The following is a 20,290-nucleotide window of genomic DNA, read 5'->3' on the forward strand; positions in this document are numbered from 1 at the left end:
TTAACTTCATGCTTGGATTTTAAAAAAAATAGCATGCTGCTGCAAATTGCCAACACACAAGATATTAAACCTGCCTGTTCAGTATTGTTAGCATCATTGAGATCCATGATAACGATTGCATAGATGTGGGCCATTTGGCCCATTGTATCCATGCCAGCCAGAAGTGGAAATGGGATTAATGTTAGAAGGTTGCTTCTCAGACTGGAGGCCTGTGACTAGTGGTGTGCCGCAGGGTTCGGTGCTGGGCCCGTTACTGTTTGTCATCTACAACAATCATTTGGATGAGAACATACAGGGCAAGATTGGCAAGTTTGCTGATGATACAAAAGTGGGTGGCTTTGCAGATAGTGAAGATGGTCGTGAACGATTGCAGCAGGATCTGGATCGATTGGCCAGGTGGGCGGAGGAATGGTTAATGAAATTTAATACCGAGAAGTGTGAGGTGGTGCATTTTGGGACGTCGAACAAGGGCAGGACCTACACAGTAAATGGTAGACCTCTGGGTAGTGTTATAGAGCAGAGGGATCTAGGAGTACAGGTGCATGGTTCCTTGAAGGTGGAGTCACAGGTAGATAAGGTGGTCAAAAAGACTTTTGGCTCTTTGGCCTTCATCAGAGTATTGAGTATAGAAGTTGGGAGGTCATGTTGCGGTTGTATATGACGTTGATGAGACCGCATTTAGAATATTGTGTTCAGTTCTGGGCACCATGTTATAGGAAAGATATTTTCAAGCTTGAAAAGGTTTAGAAAAGATTTACGAGGATGTTGCCAGGACTAGAGAGTGTGAGCTATAGGGAGAGGTTGAGAAGGCTGGGTCTCTGTTTCATGGAGCACAGGAGGATAAGGGGTGATCTTATAGAGGTGTATACGATCATGAGAGCAATAGATCGGGTAGATGCACAGAGTCTCTTTCCCAGAGTTAGGGAATCGAGGAACAGAGGACATAGGTTCAAGGTGAAGGGGAAAAGATTTAATAGGAATCCGAGGGGTAACTTTTTCACACAAAGAGTGGTGGGTGTGTGGAGCAAGCTGCCAAAGGAGGTAGTTAAGGCTGGGACAATCCCATCATTTAAGAAACAGTTAGGCAGGTACATGGATAGGACAGGTTTGAAGGGACATGGACCATGCGCAGGCAAGTGGGACTAGTGTAGCTGGGACATGTTGGCCGGTGTGGGTGAGTTGGGCTGAAGGGCCTGTTTCCACACTGTATCACTCTATGATTCTATGACTCTATAACAAAGAGGGACTAACATGACTCTAATGAGTAATCTGAAGAAGGGTCTCGACCCGAAGCGTCACCTATTCCTTTACTCCAGAGATGCTGCCAGGCCCGCTGAGTTACTCCAGCTTTTAGCGTTTATCTATTGTAACCAGAATTGTGGCGAATTGTGTACTCTTTGTGTACTTTGTGTATTGTATGCAAAAACAAATAATCTCACTGTACCTGGGTACGTGTGACAGTAAAGTATAATTGAATCATTGAGTCATTGAATAGGTCACGGACTTCATCAGCGCTAGACTCGTCATTGAAAAAGCAGCTTGGTTTTCCAGAAGGGAGGAAGAGCACACCAGTCCTCACGTTAATGAAAATTGAAGCCCAAACAACGAACAAAATTTCACGCAGAGACTGTTCAATAATATTAAGCAGTTGTCACATCAAGGACTGCAGAACTTCTAAAGTGGGATTTAGGGAGCAGCACTATGTTCTTCATGGTGTGAGCTGGAAGATGTCCATAATGGACGTTAACAGGATGGGAGCTCCCAATGAGCTCATGCCAACAATATCTAGGAAAAGGCACAAAGTGCTGGAGTAACTCAGCGGGTCAGGCAGCATCTCTGGAGAACATGGAGAGGTGACGTTTAGGATCAGGACCTTTCCTCAGGACGTCCCGATACGTCATCTATCCATGTTCTCCAGAGATGCTGCCTGACTCACTGAGTTACTCCAGCACTTTGTGTCTTTTTTGTTGTTGTAAACCAGCATCTGCAGTTCCTTGTGACCACATTTATCTATATTTATCATGGGCTTCCAGGATTAAGAGGAGATATCATTGAAATGCAAATTGTGATAGGGCTTCATAGGTTGGATGTAAGGAGGACATCTACTACCTTTATTCTGATTGGCAATGCAATACAACATTTACTGTTTGTTAGTGGTTAGTGTGGCAGCACGATGGTGCAGCAGTAGAGTTGCTGCCTCACAGTGCCAGAGGCCCGGGTTCGATCCTGACTCTGGGCGCTGTCTGTACGGAGTTTATACGTTCTCCCCGTGGCATACGTGTGTTTTCTTCGAGATCTTCGGTTTCCTCCCACACGCCAAAGACGTACATGTTAATTGGCTTGGTAAATGTAAAAATTGTCCCTAGTGGGTGTAGGACAGTGTTAGTGTGCGGGGATCACTGGTCGGCACGGACTTGCTGGGCCGAAGGCCCTGTTTCCGCACTGTATCTCTAAAGAAAGTTGTTGTGAGGCAAATGAAACTTTCACTACTCGTAATTTACTTCACTTTATTTAAGCTTTAAGCATCTTATTTCTTTAATACATAAAATCAGAAACGTCTGGCAAACATGGCTGATTCCGCAGGCCTTTCCCGCCCGAAATACTTAGCACATGCGCACACTCTGGAAAAGCCCTGCACATGCGCACACTCTGGAAGAGCCCCACACATGCGCGCATGCGCCCACTTCACAGTTGCTATGACAAAACACCTTTACTAGATGTTTTTACAATGCTTCTGGCTGAGGATGGAGAGTGACACGATTATTTCACGGACCAGGGACCTGAACGTAAAGAAAGGAGACTTTGAAGGTATGGGATGGCAAATTATACTTAAAGGATTGACGGTGGAGATGGAATGGCAAAGATTTAAAGATCGCGTGGATAAACTCCAAAAATTGTTCATCCCTGTCTGGCGAAAAAATAAAACGGGGAAGGCGGCTCAACCGTGGCTAACGTGGAAAATCAAGGATCGTGTTAAATCCGAGGAAAAGGCATATAAATTGGCCAGAGGAAGCAGCAAACCAGAGGACTGGGAGAAATTTTAGAACTCAACAGAAGAGGATAAAGGGGTTAATTAAGGGGGGAAAGAGCTTGCGGGGAATACAAAAATTTGTACATCAGTCACTGAAAGTAAGCATGCAGGTACACCAGGCAGTGAAGAAAGCTAATGTCATATTGGTCTTCATTGCGAGAGGATTTGAGTTAAGGAGCAAGGAGGTCCTACTGCAGTTGTACAGGGCCCTGTGCCATTTTGGTCCCCTAATTTGAGGAAGGACATTCTTGCTATTGAGGGAGTGCAGCGTAAGTTTACAAGGTTAATTCCCGGGATGACGGGACTGTCATATGATGAAATAATGGGCCGACTCGGTTGGTATTCACTGGAATTTAGAAGTACGAGAGGGGATCTTATAGAACCATATAACATTCTTAAAGGATTAGACAGGCTAGATGCAGGAAAAATGTTTCTAATATTGGGGTAGTCCAGAACCAGGGGTCACAATTTAAGAATACTGGGAGGAATAGTTAGGACTGAGATGAGGATACACTTCTTCACCCAGAGAGTTGTGCAACTGTGCCACAGAAGGCAGTATAGGCCAATTCACTGGATGTTTTCAAGACAAGCTCTTAGGGCTAAAGCAATCAAGGGATATGAGGAAGAAGCAGGAACGGGGTATTGATTTTAGATGATCAGCCATGATCAGCTGCTGGCTCGAAGGGCTGAATAGCCTACTCCTACAGTTATTTTTCTATGTTTCTATTAACGTATTTGAGATTGAGAAGCAAAAATGTCAGCATGGTGTCATCTTGACAAGGGCACCGCTGGAGAGGCTTATTAGAGGATTAACGTTTATTGCCCATGGCCATTGTTTTCCATTGGAAATTCTGATCGGAAATATAACACACATAAATCATAGCACCAGAAATGGGAGCAATGCTGAAAGTTGAATTCACCCGATGTCGAACCAAGACTTGAATAAAGAGGAAGGTTGCAAATTTACGATTTCGTTTAATCACTGGGTTTTAAAAAAATGTGTTAGCGGGGTGCCTCGAAGTTAAAAGCTTTTCATTCCTGCTCGCTGTGATAGTTTGTCTTCCCACTGGTTTTTGGAGATATCCCCCAATCTGTTCCCTTATCGCTGCATACAGCTGTGCCGAGCCAGTTCTTTGTGTTTCGCTGCAATCCGTTATTCGTGACAGCAGCTGCCGTCTCATTGCTGCTTGTCCTGGAATCACCGCTGCCTGAAGGAGCCCCCCAAATGAAAAAGTTGGTTGAGAAATATACACCAGGGACATGCTGTGAACTCCAATAAAGACTCCGAGAAAAGGCTTCTGTTGTTGACAGATGAGTTTATGCCCTACAGCATAGCCTTCAAAGCCAACCAAATACTGTCACTTCAGTCCCCCTCTCGTCATGCTGAACGTTATTTTTGGTTTACTCTCGAAGGAAAAGATTGTGTACTCTCTCTCTGCCCCCTGCATCGATGCTCTTGACTTGCTTAAGGGCCTGTCCCACGAGCATGCGACTCCATGCGGCTAGCGCAACCTAACGTGGTCGCTTGAGCAGTACGGCCTCGCGGGGCCGGTCCCACTTCGATCGCCGGAGCCTTATGGAGTTGTGCGGAGCTGGTCCCGACATCGCGCGGGGCTCCGAAAAACTGACACTGTCCAAAAATTCCGCATGGCAATGGCCTGCCGGCCCGCTTCCGCATTGAGGCCGTACGCACCGCCTCGACGGGCGTGCGCAGCGTCTCAACACAGTACGCAGCGTCTTTAAGCCGTATGCCTTCACTCGAACTTCACGTCAACTCGTGCAGGATCACTCAATCTCCGCGCGGCCCCCGCTTCCGGTTTGGTCGCGCTCGTCGCATGCAGTCGCATGCTCGTGGGACAGGCCCTGTACGGGGATCACTCGACCTCCGCGCAGCCCCCGTGCGGCCCCCACTTCCGGTTTGGTCGCGCTTGTCGCATGCAGTCACATGCTCGTGGGACAGGCCCTTTATTCTTCATTTCTCTTATTTGTCAATTTGGATCAATTTGAATTAAAATGCAACTACGGTAATTTTATAATTTCCAGCTTCATGTCATGCACTTGGAGTGAAAGTGGTGATCGTACAGTGGGGTATAAAATCAAGGGGGGATGGAAAGGGTGAATGCACATTTACCTAGGGAAGCGGAATCAAGACCCAGCGCACATGGGTTCAAGGTGAGAGGGGAAGGATTTAATAGGAACCTGAGGGGGCGACATTTACACTCAAGATGTCACTACCGGACTCTGGTACATGTGTGGGGTCATTCGTGGAAACTGGCCCTTCAGCCCACTGTGCCCATGCTGAACAACATGCTGGATTCACCTGCGCACATTTGGCCTCTAATGGAAAGAGCTACCAGTTGGGGCAGATTCTGTGCCAGCATTTCAAAGCAACTTGGATGAACAGGAAAGAGTCAGAGAGATATGGGCCAAACGTGGTCAAATGGGAATATCTTAAGGTTAATTAGTTTCTGTAAACTGGCTTCCAGGGACTCAGTGGGCCGTAGGGCCTTTTTCCGTGCTGTATCTCTAAAGTATAAAGACTCTAGTTATATTAATCACAGATCTCATTTTGAACATTCAAGAATGAATTTTCAGGGGCTGGTATAATTCACCAGTGTCAAATTTCCACAGAGGATGGAACATTTGCAATACCAAGCAGTATGTTGCTATGGAGTCTACTGTACCAGTTACCTTATTCCATATTGAAGATAGATTGATTATTCATACAATCACTGCTGGTTGGTTTAGATTGAAAAATAAATGATCCCGACAATTGCCAATAAGAACCAATGGACACAGTGGCGTTGGTGACAAGTTATTACAAGTAACCCAGGGATCGGGACTTGTTCTATCCTACACGCTAGGGGCAATTAACAATTTTGCCAAAGCCAATTAACCTACCAACCTGTACATCTTTGGAATGTGGAAGGAACCCGGAGAAAACCCAAGCAAGACACAGGGAGAACGTACAAACGCCGTGCAGACAGCACCCGATGTCAGGATCGAACCTGGGTCTCAAGGTAGCAACTCTACCGCTGCGCCACCGTGCCGCCCAGTGTCCTTAATGAAATCTGTGATTAATATAATTAGAGTCATATTGCTCAAAGGTTTGTGTTGGGCACACTTGGAAAGATGGTTGAAGTTGTTTCTTTCGGAGATTTCTGAGGCTGTATAAAATATTGTATATTGTAAAGAATCTCCACTGTGGCCTTGCTTGTTTAAACAAAGCCTCTCTGTGTTTTATTGCAGGCAGTATCGTGTACCTCGGGATGATGCTGGGAGCTATTTTCTGGGGCGGTTTAGCAGACAAGATGGGCCGACGACAAGCCCTCATTATTTGTATGTCCGTCAATGGATTCTTCGCCTTTCTATCATCATTTGTCCAGGGTTACGGCCTCTTCCTCTTCTGTCGATTCTTTGCTGGATTCGGGTAAGATCAGTCACCATGGCTGGTGCCGTTACACTATAACTGTATTTCAAAACCTCCATCTTGCTATCAACCATTGCAACAAATCTTGTGCATTATGAGATGCCTTTGAATCATAGAGTGATACAGTGTGGAAACAGGCCCTTTGGCCCAACTTGCCCACACCGATCAACATGTCCCATCTACACTAGTCCCACATGCCTCCATTTGGCTCATATCCCTCTCAAACCTGTCCAAGCCTTGTACCTGTCTAACTGTTACTTAGACGTTGGGATAGTTCCAGCCTCAACTACCTCCTCGGGCAGCTTGTTCCATACACCCACCACCCTTTGTGTGAAAAAGTTATTCCTCAGATTCCTATTAAATCTTTTCCCCTTCACCTTAAATGTCCTCTGGTCCTTGATACCTCTACTCTGGGCAAGAGATTCTGTCCATCTACCCGATCTATTCCCCTCATGATTGTATCCACCTCTATAAGATCACCCCTCATCCTCCTGCACTCCAAGTAATAGACCCAGCCTACTCAACTCTCCCTATATCCCTCAGATCCTCTAGTCCTGCTTTACTTGAGTTGCTTTGATGAACTTACTGTATGTTCACCATTTATACCTTAGAAGAAATGACATCTATGGGGATTTGAGATAAGCACGTGAAGGGCTAAGGATAGAAAGTGAACGTGCAACTCTCTGCCACAGAAGGCAGCGGTGGTTAAATCGCTGAATATCCTTACACAGGAGATGGATGGAAGTCAACACAAGAGGCACCAGAAAGGGAATATATGGCCGTGACATGGAGGATCAGCCATGATGGTATTGAATGGTGGAGCAAACTCGAAGGGCCTACTCTGCAACCATTTTCCTGCATCCGTTCTGGACATGAAATAAGGTGGACAGGGTCTCTTCAGACTTATGCTCTCACTTGAACTCCATCTCTCTCTCTCTCCTCTCTCTCCTCCCTCTCTCTCTCTCTCCCCTCCCTCCCCAACTCTCCCTCCCTCCCTCCCTCTCTCCCTCCCTCCCTCCCTCCCTCTCTCTCTCCCTCTCTCCCTCCCTCTCTCTCTCTCTCTCTCTCTCTCTCCCTCCCTCTCTCCCCCTCTCTCCCTCTCCCTCCCTCTCCCCCTCTCTCTCTCCTCTCTCTCTCTCTCTCTCTCTCTCTCTCTCTCTCTCTCTCTCTCTCTCTCTCTCTCTCGCTCTCTTTCTTTCTTTCTCTTTCTCTTTTTCTCTTTTCTCTCTTTCTCTTACCTTCCTCTTTCTCTCTCTCTCTTTCTCTTTCTTTTACTCCATCTCTTTCTTGCTCGTTCTCTCTCTATTTTTCTCTCTTTCTTGTTCGTTTTCTCTTTTTCACTCCCACTTTCTCCTTTCATCATATTACAATTTGAGGACCATAGACATTCGGCCCTTCGAGCCAGCACCGCCATTCAATGGCCCAGGGAGCCGTTGGTGCGAGGGGAGGAGTATCTGACACCAAAATCAGCAACGTTCCAGAGAAGGAGTCTGGTGGAAGCCTGATTGGTGGAAGAGGACCGGGTTTACATTTTCACATTTCTGCCTTCAGGTTAAGGATTCTGGGAGTTAAGGATTCTGGGAGTTGAGTGTACAGTATTTATTAGTATTTATTAGTAAAGTTTAAAGGATAAAGTTTTGTGTTTTTTAATATTTAATATAGAGTTAATTTGGGAGTAGGATATGTCGGTGGAGAATGACCCCGTGGTTTGCTCAGCCTGCAACATGTGGGAGATCAGGGATATGGTCGGTGTCCCTGGTGACTACGTTTGCAGGAAGTGTGTCCAGCTGCAGCTCCTGGCAGACCGCATTGAACGATTGGAACTGCGGTTGGATTCATACTGGAGCATCCACGATGCTGAGAAAGTCGTGGATAGCACGTACAGCGAGTTGGTCACACCGCAGGTAAAAGGTAAGAGGATAGAAAGGGAACGGGTGGCCAATAGTCAGCAAAGCAGTAGGCAGGTAGTGCAGGAGTCCCCTGCGGTCATCTCCCTCCTAAACAGGTACACCATTTTGGAAACTGTTGAGGGAGATTGCTCATCAGGGGAAGGCAGCAGCAGCCAAGTTCATGGCACCATGGGTGGCTCTGCGGCACATGAGGGGCGGAAAAAGAGTGGAAGGGCAATAGTAATAGGGGATTCAATTGTCAGGGGAATAGATAGGCGTTTCTGCAGCCGCAAACGAGACTCCAGGATGGTATGTTGCCTCCCTGGTACAAGGGTCAGGGATGTCACTGAACGGCTGCAGAACATTCTGGAGGGGGAGGGTGAACAGCCAGTTGTTGTGGTGCATATTGGCACCAACGATATAGGTAAAAAAAGGGATGAGGTTCTACAAGGTGAATTTAGGGAACTAGGAGATAAACTTAAAAGTAGGACCTCAAAGGTAATAATCTCTGGATTACTACCAGTACCACATGCCAGTCAGAGTAGAAATAGGAGGATATTGCAGATGAATACGTGGCTTGCAAAATGGTGCAAGGGGGAGGGATTCAAATTTTTAGGGCATTGGAACCAGTTCTGGGGGAGGTGGGACCAGTACAAACAGGATGGTCTGCACCTGGGCTGGAATGGAACCAATGTCCTTGGGGCAGTGTTTGCTGGTGCTGTCGGGGAGGATTTAAACTAATGTGGCAGGGGGATGGGTACAAGAGCAGAGGGGCAGGGGGGTGTAAAATGAAGGTAGAAGCAATAGGTAGCAAGGTGAAAAGTAAAAGTGGCAGGCAGACAAAACCAGGGCAAAAATCAAAAAGGGCCACTTTTCAACATAATTGTATAAGGAGTAAGAGCATTGTAAAAACAAGCCTGAAGGCTTTGTGTCTCAATGCAAGGAGCAATCGTAATAAGGTGGATGAGTTGAACGTGCAGATAGCCATTAATGATTATGATATAGTTGGGATCACGGAGACATGGCTCCAGGGTGACCAAGGCTGGGAGCTGAACATCAAGGGATATTCAATATTCAGGAGGGATAGAGAGAAAGGAAAAGGAGGCGGGGTAGTGCTGCTGGTTAGAGAGGAGATTAACACAATGGAAAGGAAGGGCATTAGTTTGGAGGATGTGGAATCGGTATGGGTAGAGCTGTGAAACACTAAGGGGCAGAAAACGCTGTGGGTGTTGTGTACAGGCCAAATAACAGTAGTAGTGGAGTTGGAGATGGTATCAAACAGGAAATTAGAAATGCGTGCGACAAAGGCAAAACAGTTATAATGGGTGACTTCAATCTACATATAGATTGGGTGAATCAAATTGGCAGGGGTGCTGAGGAAGAGGATTTCTTGGAATGTATGCGGGATAGTTATCTAAATCAACATATAGAGGAACCAACGAGAGAGCAGGCTATTTTAGACTGGGTATTGAGTAATGAGGAAGGGTTAGTTAGCAGTCTTGTTGTACGTGTCCCCTTGGGCAAGAGTGACCATAATATGGTTGTTCTTCATTAGGATGGAGAGTGACATTGTTAATTCAGAAACAATGGTTCTGAACTTAAAAAAAGGTAACTTTGAGGGTATGAGGTGAATTGGCCAAGATTGACTGGCAATTAATTCTAAAAGGGTTGACGGTGGATATGCAATGGAAGACATTTAAAGACTGCATGGATGAACTACAAAAATTGTTCATCCCAGTTTGGCAAAAGAATAAATCAGGGAAGGTAGTGCATCCGTGGATAACAAGGGAAATCATGGATAGTGTCAAAGCGAAGGATGATGCGTACAAATTAGCCAGAAAAAGCAGCATACCAGAGGACTGGGAGAAATTCAGAGACCAGCAGAGGAGGACAAAGGGCTTAATTAGGAAAGGAAAAATAGATTATGAAAGAAAACTGGCAGGGAACATAAAAACTGACTGCTAAAGTGAAATATGATGATATGTGAAAAGAAAGAGATTAGTTAAAACAAATGTAGGTCCCTTGCAGTCAGAAACAGGTGAGTTGATCATGGGGAACAAGGATATGGCGGACCAATTGAATAACTACTTTGGTTCCGTCTTCACTAAGGAAGACATAAATAATCTGCCGGAAATAGCAGGGGACCGCGGGTCAAAGGAGTTGGAGGAATTGAGTGAAATCCAGGTTAGTCGGGAAGTGGTGTTGGGTAAATTGAATGGATTAAAGGCCGATAAATCCCCAGGGCCAGATAGGCTGCATCCCAGAGTACTTAAGGAAGTAGCTCTAGAAATAGTGGATGCATTGGTAATAATCTTTCAAAACTCTTTAGATTCTGGAGTAGTTCCTGAGGATTGGCGGGTAGCAAACATAACCCCACTTTTTAAGGAGGGAGGGAGAGAGAAAACGGGGAATTACAGACCAGTTAGTCTAACATCGGTAGTGGGGAAACTGCTAGAGCCAGTTATTACAGATGGGATAGCAGCACATTTGGAAAGTGGTGAAATCATTGGACAAAGTCAGCATGGATTTACTAAAGGTAAATCATGTCTGACGAATCTTATAGAATTTTTCGAGGATGTAACTAGTAGCATGGATAGGGGAGAACCAGTGGATGTGGTGTATCTAGACTTCCAGAAGGCTTTCGACAAGGTCCCACATAAGAGATTAGTATACAAACTTAAAGCACACGGCATTGGGGGTTCAGTATTGATGTGGATAGAGAACTGGCTGGCAAACAGGAAGCAAAGAGTAGTAGTAAACGGGTCCTTTTCACAATGGTGGGCAGTGACTAGTGGGGTACCGCAAGGCTCAGTGCTGGGACCCCAGCTATTTACAATATATATTAATGATCTGGATGAGGGAATTGAAGGCAATATCTCCAAGTTTGCGGATGACACTAAGCTGGGGGGCAGTGTTAGCTGTGAGGAGGATGCTAGGAGACAGCAAGGTGACTTGGATAGGCTGGGTGAGTGGGCAAATGTTTGGCAGATGCAGTATAATGTGGATAAATGTGAGGTTATCCATTTTAGTGGCAAAAACAGGAAAGCAGACTATTATCTAAATGGTGGCCGATTAGGAAAAGGGGAGATGCAGCGAGACCTGGGAGTCATGGTACACCAGTCATTGAAAGTAGGCATGCAGGTGCAGCAGGCAGTGAAGAAAGCGAATGGTATGTTAGCTTTCATAGCAAAAGGATTTGAGTATAGGAGCAGGGAGGTTCTACTGCAGTTGTACAGGGTCATGGTGAGACCACACCTGGAGTATTGCGTACAGTTTTGGTCTCCAAATCTGAGGAAGAACATTATTGCCATAGAGGGAGTGCAGAGAAGGTTCACCAGACTGATTCCTGGGGTGTCAGGACTGTCTTATGAAGAAAGACTGGATGGACTTGGTTTATACTCTCTAGAATTTAGGAGATTGAGAGGGGAACTTATAGAAACTTACTAAATTCTTAAGGGGCTGGACAGGCTAGATGCAGGAAGATTGTTCCCGATGTTGGGGAAGTCCAGGACAAGGGGGTCACAGCTTAAAGATAAGGGGGAAATCCTTTAAAACTGAGATTAGAAACACTTTTTTCACACAGAGAATGGTGAATCTCTGGAACTCTCTGCCACAGAGGGCAGTTGAGGCCAGTTCATTGGCTATATTTAAGAGGGAGTTAGATGTGGCCCTTGTGGCTAAGGGGATCAGAGGGTATGGAGAGAAGGCAGTTACGGGATACTGAGTTGGATGATCAGCCATGATCATATTGAATGGCGGTGCAGGCTCAAAGGGCCGAATGGCCTACTCCTGCACCTAATTTCTATGTTTCTATGTTTCTATGTTTCAATGCGATCAAGGCTGATCATCCACAATCAGTACCCCGTTCCTGCCTTCTCCCCATACCCCCTGACTCCACTATTTTTAAGAGCCCTATCTAGCTCCCTCTTGAAAGAATTCCACAGACCCACAACACCCCGACAGTGATCAGGTTGCATCAGGAAGAATCTGCTAATGTAGTGTATTTAGTTTTATTAAAATGCCTCACAGTTTAGAGCATAAGGGAAGATTTCCAGAGTTTAGGATAATGTACAGCCTTTGATTGAGATGGGTTTACCGAGAGCAACACTGCTGTGCAGCAGATGGTGTAACTGCCTCCAGCCCCAGTTACCAGGGTTTGATTCTAACTTGAGACTTTAGAGATACAGCGTGGAAACAGGCCCAATGGCTCACCAAGTCCGCGCCGACCAGCGATCGCCCCATAATCCGGCCCGGCGCGGCGCTAGAGTTGCTGCCGTACAGCGCTTGTAGCGCCAGAGACCCGGGTTCGATCCCAACTATGGGTGCTGTCTGTACGGAGTTTGTACGTTCTCCCCGTGACCGAGATCATTGGTTTCCTCCCACACTCCAAAGACGCACAGGTTTATGTTCATTGGCTTGGTGTATGTATAAATTGCCCCTGATGTGTGTAGGATAGTGTCAATATGCGGGGATCGTTGGTCGGCGCGGCCTCGATGGGCTGAAGGGCCTGTTTCCATGCCGTATCTCTGAACTAAGCTAAACTATCCTACACACTAGGGACAATTTACAATCTACAGAAGCCAACACGTTTAAGAAACAGACAGGTACATGAATAGGACAAGTTTGGAGAGATATGGGCCAAACGCGGGCAGGTGGGACTAGTGTAGCTGGGACATTGTTGGCCGGTGTGGGCAAGTTGGGCCAAAGGGCCTGTTTCCACGATGTATCACTCTATGACTTTCTTTCTGCACAGTATTTTGAATTTGCTCTGTACATAACCACATGAGATGTGTTCATGCATCAGCCACACATTGCTGGAACAACATGTTCCCTGTTACTGGATAAGGATGGCATATTTTCTCCCTTTAAAGTATGTTAATGAAACAGCTGGGTTTTTAAAGGTTTTTTTTTTACATGACAACCGTTATTGATTATCGCGTAAATGTTTTTTAACTTCAGGCAATTAACAATTAAAATTCCTCAGCTATTATGATTGGGTTTGTTGAAGGCCCTCAGATTAGTTTAGTTTTAGTACCGAGATGCAGTGTATAAACTTTCCCCTTTGCCCACTGAACCAGCGCCAACTATCGATCACCCGCCGTACACTATTTCTATCCTATATACAAGTTACGATTTACACAAGCCAATTATCCTACAAATCTGCACGTCTTTGAAATGTGGGAGTACGAGAATAGGGAAGGGCGGCAGAGAGGTGCAGCGGTAGAGTTGCTGCCTCACAGCACCGGACATTCGGGTTCTGACTACGGGCGCTGTCTGTAGGTTCTCCCCGTGACCACGTGGGTTTTCTCCGGGTGCTCCGGTAATGCCCCTGTCCCACTTAGGAAGCCTGAACAGAAACCTCTGGAGACCTTGCGCCCCACCCAAGGTTTCCGTGCGGTTGCCGGAGGTTGCAGGTGGTTGCTGGAGGTTGCAGGCAGTGGAAGCAGGTAGGGAGACTAACAAAAACCTCCGGGAACATATTCATATTCAATGGTGGTGCTGTCTCGAAGGGCCGAATGGCCTAATCCTGCACCTATTTTCAATATTTCTCCATATTGTACTTGATTATGGATTGATTGTACACATGTATAGTTTGATCTGATTGGACTGGATAGCATACAAATTAAAGCTTTTCACTGTAGCTCGGTCCACGTGACAATAATGAACCCTAAACCTAACAGTGGCCTGTATTTTCCTTTATGGACGAAGGATTGGAGGAGCGGTTCCTATCGTGTTTGCCTACTTTGCTGAGGTCCTGGCACGGGAGAAGCGGGGTGAGCACCTCAGCTGGCTCTGCATGTTCTGGATGATCGGAGGGATCTACGCATCTGCCATGGCCTGGGCCATCATTCCTCACTACGGTAAGATACCAAAACAATCATTGCCAAAGCACAGCGCGGACTATTGCGGATGGCAGGCACTGAATGCAAAAGATCAAACCGGTACTGTTTGGAAATGGATGCAATTGAGAATGTTGGACTCTGGCATTGTTGTGACTGTTGTGGGTAAACATTTTTTTGTGCCTCTCACGGAAGTGTACAGCTCAGCTTGACTGTACACAGATTCATGCATAGTTTTAGTTAGACTTTACTTTACAGATTGGATCACAAATATGTCTGAAATGTTACATCTTGAAGAAATGAGACTCCTCCTTTCAGGCAAAGAAGACCAATTCTTAATGATTTGGTCTTCTTTTATCAACTCTTTTACCAAGCATATGGTGCAACACCACCTTAGAAATTAAATGTTTCAGAACCGGGTGACGGGGTGGATAAAGATATTACATCGGTATATCTCTTTCAATCTCTTTCTTTATCTCTTCTCCTTTTTTCCACTCTATCACCTTCTACCTTTTCTCCGGGCTTTCTTTACTACCTGACGATCTAACACTATCACCACGGCTTATGATACACTTTTCTTCTCTATCTTGGCTTGTCTCATTTGCTGTTCTATTCTGTTAAATTTGAAACAAGAAGTTGGCCATGAACTGTAAAATCTCATTATGCATTAGGTAGTTATGTACTATATTACTGTACCTACTTCTAATAAAAAATACTTTACTTTAGAGATGCAGTGTGGAAACATGCCCTTCAGCCCACCGAGACCGTTGCACCCCACACACTAACCTGCGCCAACTAGGGACAATGATAACAACTTAATGAAGCCATCCCAGGTCTCTGGGACAACTCTACCAACCGCATCACGGTGCTGCCCCTTAATTGCGCCACTCGCATTAATCTGAGGTCTGTAACAAAGTGTTCACATGGGGCGGCTCTGTTGTGCCGCGGCAGAGTTGCTGCCTTACAGCACCAGGGACCTGGGTTCAACCTGGGTTGCCTGGGTTTCAACAACTAAGTTACAGAGATAGGTTGAATAAGTTAGGTCTTTATTCTCTGGAGCGCAGAAGGTTAAGGGGGGACTTGATAGAGGTCTTTAAAATGATGAGAGGGATAGACAGAGTTGATGTGGACAAGCTTTTCCCTTTGAGAATAGGGAAGATTCAAACAAGAGGACTTGACTTCAGAATTAAGGGACAGAAGTTTAGGGGTAATACGAGGGGGAATTTCTTTACGCAGAGAGTGGTGGCGGTGTGGAATGAGCTCCCAGTGGAAGTGGTGGAGGCAGGTTCATTGGTATCATTTAAAAATAAATTGGATAGGCATATGGATGAGCAGGGAATGGAGGGTTATGGTACGAGTGCAGGCAGGTGGGACTAAGGGGAAAAAATTTGTTCGGCATGGACTTGTAGGGCCGAGATGGCCTGTTTCCGTGCTGTAATTGTTATATGTTATATGTTATATGGTTAATCCTGACTACGGGTGCTGTGTCAACGGATTTTTGTACGTTCTCCATGTGGGTTTTCTCTGGGTGCTGCGGTTTCCTCCCACATTCCAAAGACATACAGGTTTGTAAGTTAATTGGCTTCGGTAAGAATTGTAAATTATCCCTATGTGTAGGACAGTGCTAGTGCATGGTTGGCATGGACTCGATGGGTCGAAGGGCCTTCCAAGCGCTGTATCTCTAAACTGATCTAATTTGCTGCTGAGCTGTTTAAGAAAGAACTGCAGATGCTGGAAAAATCGAAGGTAGATAAAAATGCTGGAGCAATTCAGCGGGCAAGGCAGCATCTATGGAGCGATGGAATAGGCGACGTTTCGGGTCGAGACCCTACTTCAGACTGCTGAGGTTCTTCTTCAGAGGAAGACATGAATAGTTCAAGTACCAGTCATATAACCATATAACCATATAACAATTACAGCACGGAAACAGGCCATCTCGGCCCTACAAGTCCGTGCTGAACAACTTTTTTTTCCCTTAGTCCCACCTGTCTGCACTCATACCATAACCCTCCATTCCCTTCTCATCCATATGCCTATCCAATTTATTTTTAAATGATACCAATGAACCTGCCTCCACCACTTCCACTGGAAGCTCATTCCACACCGCTACCACTCTCTGAGTAAAGAAGTTCCCCCTCATATTACCCCTAAACTTCTGTCCCTTAATTCTGAAGTCATGTCCTCTTGTTTGAATCTTCCCTATTCTCAAAGGGAAAAGCATGTCCACATCAACTCTGTCTATCCCTCTCATCATTTTAAAGACCTCTATCAGGTCCCCCCTTAACCTTCTGCGCTCCAGAGAATAAAGACCTAACTTATTCAACCTATCTCTGTAACTTAGTTGCTGAAACCCAGGCAACATTCTAGTAAATCTCCTCTGTACTCTCTCTATTTTGTTGACATCCTTCCTATAATTGGGCGACCAAAATTGTACACCATACTCCAGATTTGGTCTCACCAATGCCTTACACAATTTTAACATTACATCCCAGCTTCTATACTCAGTATACCTCATGGTTACAGAATCAGAACTCAGTCCACCTCATGGTTACAGAATCTTATTGGTATTCAATGGGCAACATTTCACACGTTGCCCTTTCAATCAGGCAGCTGTTTCGCTTGCGGTGAATGTCTGAGTGACTTTCGTTTTAAATGGCGGCTGGCATCCAAGAGAATGGTGCATTGCTCAGTCAAGTTTGGGTTGTTTTTCCTGGAATGTCAAAGGCTAAAGGGGAGACATGATTAAACTGAGGAATATTATAAGAGGCATAGATAGGGTGCAACCATGGACAGGCTGAACCTTTTTCCCCAGAGTGGAAATGTGAAAGAAACATAGAAACATAGAAAATAGGTGCAGGAGTAGGCCATTCGGCCCTTCAAGCCTGCACCGCCATTCAATATGATCTTGGCTGATCATCCAACTCAGTATCCTGTACCTGCCTTCTCTCCATACCCCCTGATCCCTTTAGCCATAAGGGCCACATCTAACTCCCTCTTAAATATAGCCAATGAACTGGCCTCAACTGCCTTCTGTGGCAGAGAGTTCCACAGATTCACCACTCTCTCTGTGAAAAATGTTTTTGTCATCTCAGTCCTAAAAGATTTCCCCCTTATCCTTAAACTGTGACCCCTTGTTCTGGACTTCCCCAACATCGGGAACAATCTTCCTGCATCTAGCCTGTCCAACTCCTTACGAATTTTGTAAGTTTCTATAAGATCCCCCTCAATCTTATAAATTCTAGCGAGTACAAGCCGAGTCTATCCAGTCTTTCTTCATATGAAAGTCCTGACATCCCAGGAATCAGTCTGGTAGGCTAGCGGCCATAGCTTTAAGGTGAGAGGGGCTAAGTTTAAGGGAGGTGTACGGAACAAGATTTTGACACTGGGGCTAAACGGTGCCTGGAACACGCTGCCACGGATGGCGGTGGATGGAGATATGATGGTGGCATTTCAGAGTGTTTTGGGTAAGAACATGGAATATAGGGATATGGATCATATGCGGGCAGAGCAAATTGGCCTAACTTGGCATTAAGTTTAGCGTGAACATTATGTGAGTGAAGGGCCTGTTCTTGTGCTGTACAGTTCTACGTTCTAATGCTTCTTGTCCCCAACCTAAACATTATTCCTCTATTGCTGATGAAAACAATTGGAGTCTACAACGACACTACAACAAACGCGTGTCACTCACAATAAACATGTCTTAAAAAAGAAATGAAAGTAGTCACAAAATTAACTACAGAGCTCACATGAACATGTCTGGAGAAAGAGAATGGGGACCTGTAAAAGATGGATGACTGCGAGACTAACGTACAAAAAAACAAAAGAATAGAATCATTGATTACCTATATTGTACCTGTATCTGTTTTCGCAGTAAATGCGAAATAAAACTAACGATGCAAGAAAGCCTAAAATAAGTGGAACTGAATGGACTTTTGAAAAGTAAGATTTCAAGAAAAACCTTGCAGCATCCGTGGTTCTTTAGATTTCAATCCTAACCAGCACCTGTGGAGTGAGAAGAGCAGTTAATGTTATAGGCTAAGAACGTTTCACCACGCTAGGTCGGTCCTGACACAAACAATTTATTTTAAATTGTTGAATTCACAACTGTGGTGGATAATGTGCCCAGTCAAAAAAATTAAATGCTCTTCCTTAAGTTTACGCTTGTCCATGTTGAAACACAAGTGTGTCTGCGTTGGGTATAATTTAACTGCATAGTGTACACAACAATGTTTTTCACCTGTACCCTGCTCCTGTAATAAGGGGGAGGGATGTGGGTGGTGATGGAAGAATGAATTGTTTGTTTTCTTTTTATTCATTTATTTATTTGGAGCCCAAGTAATGTGAATTATATAGGCACAAGGAACTGTACATACTGGAAACTTGCACGGAACACAAAGTGTTGGAGTAACTCAGAGGGTCAGGCAGCTGCTGTGGAGGACATGGACAGGTTGTGACATATAGAGTCATAGAGTGTGGAAACAAGCACTTCGGCCCAACTTGCCCACACCGACCAACATGTCCCATGTACACTAGTCCCACCTGCCTGCGTTTGGTCCATATCCCCCCCCCCCCCAAACATGTCCTATCCACGTACCTGTCCAAATGCTTTTTAAACATTGCAATATTACCTGCCTCATCTACCTCCTCTGGCAGCTTGTTCCATAAACCCACCACCCTTTGTGTGAAAAAAGCTATGCCCCTGTCCCACTTAGGAAACCTGAACGGAAACCTCTGGAGACCTTGCACCCCACCCAAGGTTTCTGTGAGGTTCCCGGAGGGTTTGGTTCCTCTCCCTAATGGTGGAAAGTGGTTTCCACGTAGTCAAGGCTTTTTCTATGTTCCTGTGATTATTTCAAAAAAAACAAAACCGGCCTTGACTAAAAATAGGTTGCCATTTGGTCGAAGCCAGTGGAGTGGGGTCGCTATTTACTTACAGGCAGTCGAAGGCCATCTCCTTCACTGACTGGCCATTTTGATTGGCTCATTGGAGTTTTCAGCAAAGATCCTGTAGGATCTTTGGATTTCAGGACCTAGAAGATCCACCGGAAGGTAAAAAGCCAGCTAACTTTATTAAACTTCTTAAAACTGTCTCCACTCCTTCTTCCCCTCCCCTTCTCTCCCCCTTCTCTCCCCCTTCTCTCCCCCTTCTCTCCTTCTCTCTCCTCTCCCCTTCTTTCCCCTTCTCTCCCTCCCTCCCTCCCGCGCTCTCGAAAGGACTTACAGTGCTCTGTGGCAGCCGTTTACCTTCCTCTTCATCGCGCAGACAGTGCACCTCCGCTGTCCCTGGCCCCCACCTTCGGTGTGTGTGTGTGTGTGTGTGTGTGTGTGTGTGTGTGTGTGTGTGTGTGTGTGTGTGTGTGTGTGTGTGTGTGTGTGTGTGTGTGTGTGTGTGTGTGTGTGTGTGTGTGTGTGCGTGTGTGTGTGTGTGTGTGTGTGTGTGTGTGTGTGTGTGTGTGTGTGTGTATGTGTGTGTGTGTGTGTGCGTGTGTGTGTGTGTGTGTGTGTGTGTGTGTGTGTGTGTGTGTGCGTGTTTGTGTGTGTGTGTGTGTGTATGTGTGGGTGTGTGTATGTGTGCGTGTGTGTGTGTGTGTGCATGTGTGCGTCTGTGTGTGTGTGTGTGTGTGCGGTCAGTAGCAAGGATCCTGTAGGATCATTGGTCAGTAGATGCAGCTCGCGTTTCAGTTGAGGCTTTCCAGGCGAGTGACCAAAATCTCTGGCGATTCACGGAAACCTTGGGTGGGGCACAAGGTCACCAGAGGTTTCCGTTCAGGTTTCCTAAGATGGACATGGGCATTACCCCTCAGATTCCTATTAAATCTTTTCTCCTTAACCTTAAACCTATGTCCTCTGGTTCTTGATCAAGGGACTCTGTGCATCTGCCCTTCTTCAATCTGTTTTCTAATAAGAATTTGCTGCAAGTTCAATGAAAGTTTGTGGGGGAAGAATGAGAGGGTTCCAGGGTCTGAAGGTGGAACATCGGCAGGCTGGGGGGCAGCCATATTAAATGTATCATTAGGATGATACACTGTATTGCATTCATGTATTCATTCCAAAAGCTCTGTATCTAGACCGATTGTAGATCATAAGTGATAGGAGCAAA

General features: G+C 45.6%; 1 protein-coding gene across 2 annotated transcripts in view; it reads left to right on the forward strand.

Moving 5' to 3' along the window:
* The window catches only part of sv2ca (synaptic vesicle glycoprotein 2Ca), a 215,782-nt gene that overhangs the window by 104,145 nt on the left and 91,347 nt on the right, over positions 1 to 20,290 (forward strand). For both annotated transcript variants that reach the window (XM_055631380.1, XM_055631384.1), the window contains exons 3-4: positions 6,281 to 6,461; positions 14,060 to 14,211. In XM_055631380.1, the coding sequence (XP_055487355.1) occupies positions 6,281 to 6,461; positions 14,060 to 14,211 (333 nt within the window). The remainder of the gene's footprint in view (positions 1 to 6,280; positions 6,462 to 14,059; positions 14,212 to 20,290) is intronic.

Source organism: Leucoraja erinacea, chromosome 3 (genome assembly GCF_028641065.1).
Source record: "Leucoraja erinacea ecotype New England chromosome 3, Leri_hhj_1, whole genome shotgun sequence".
Classification (NCBI taxonomy): Eukaryota; Metazoa; Chordata; class Chondrichthyes; order Rajiformes; family Rajidae; genus Leucoraja; species Leucoraja erinaceus.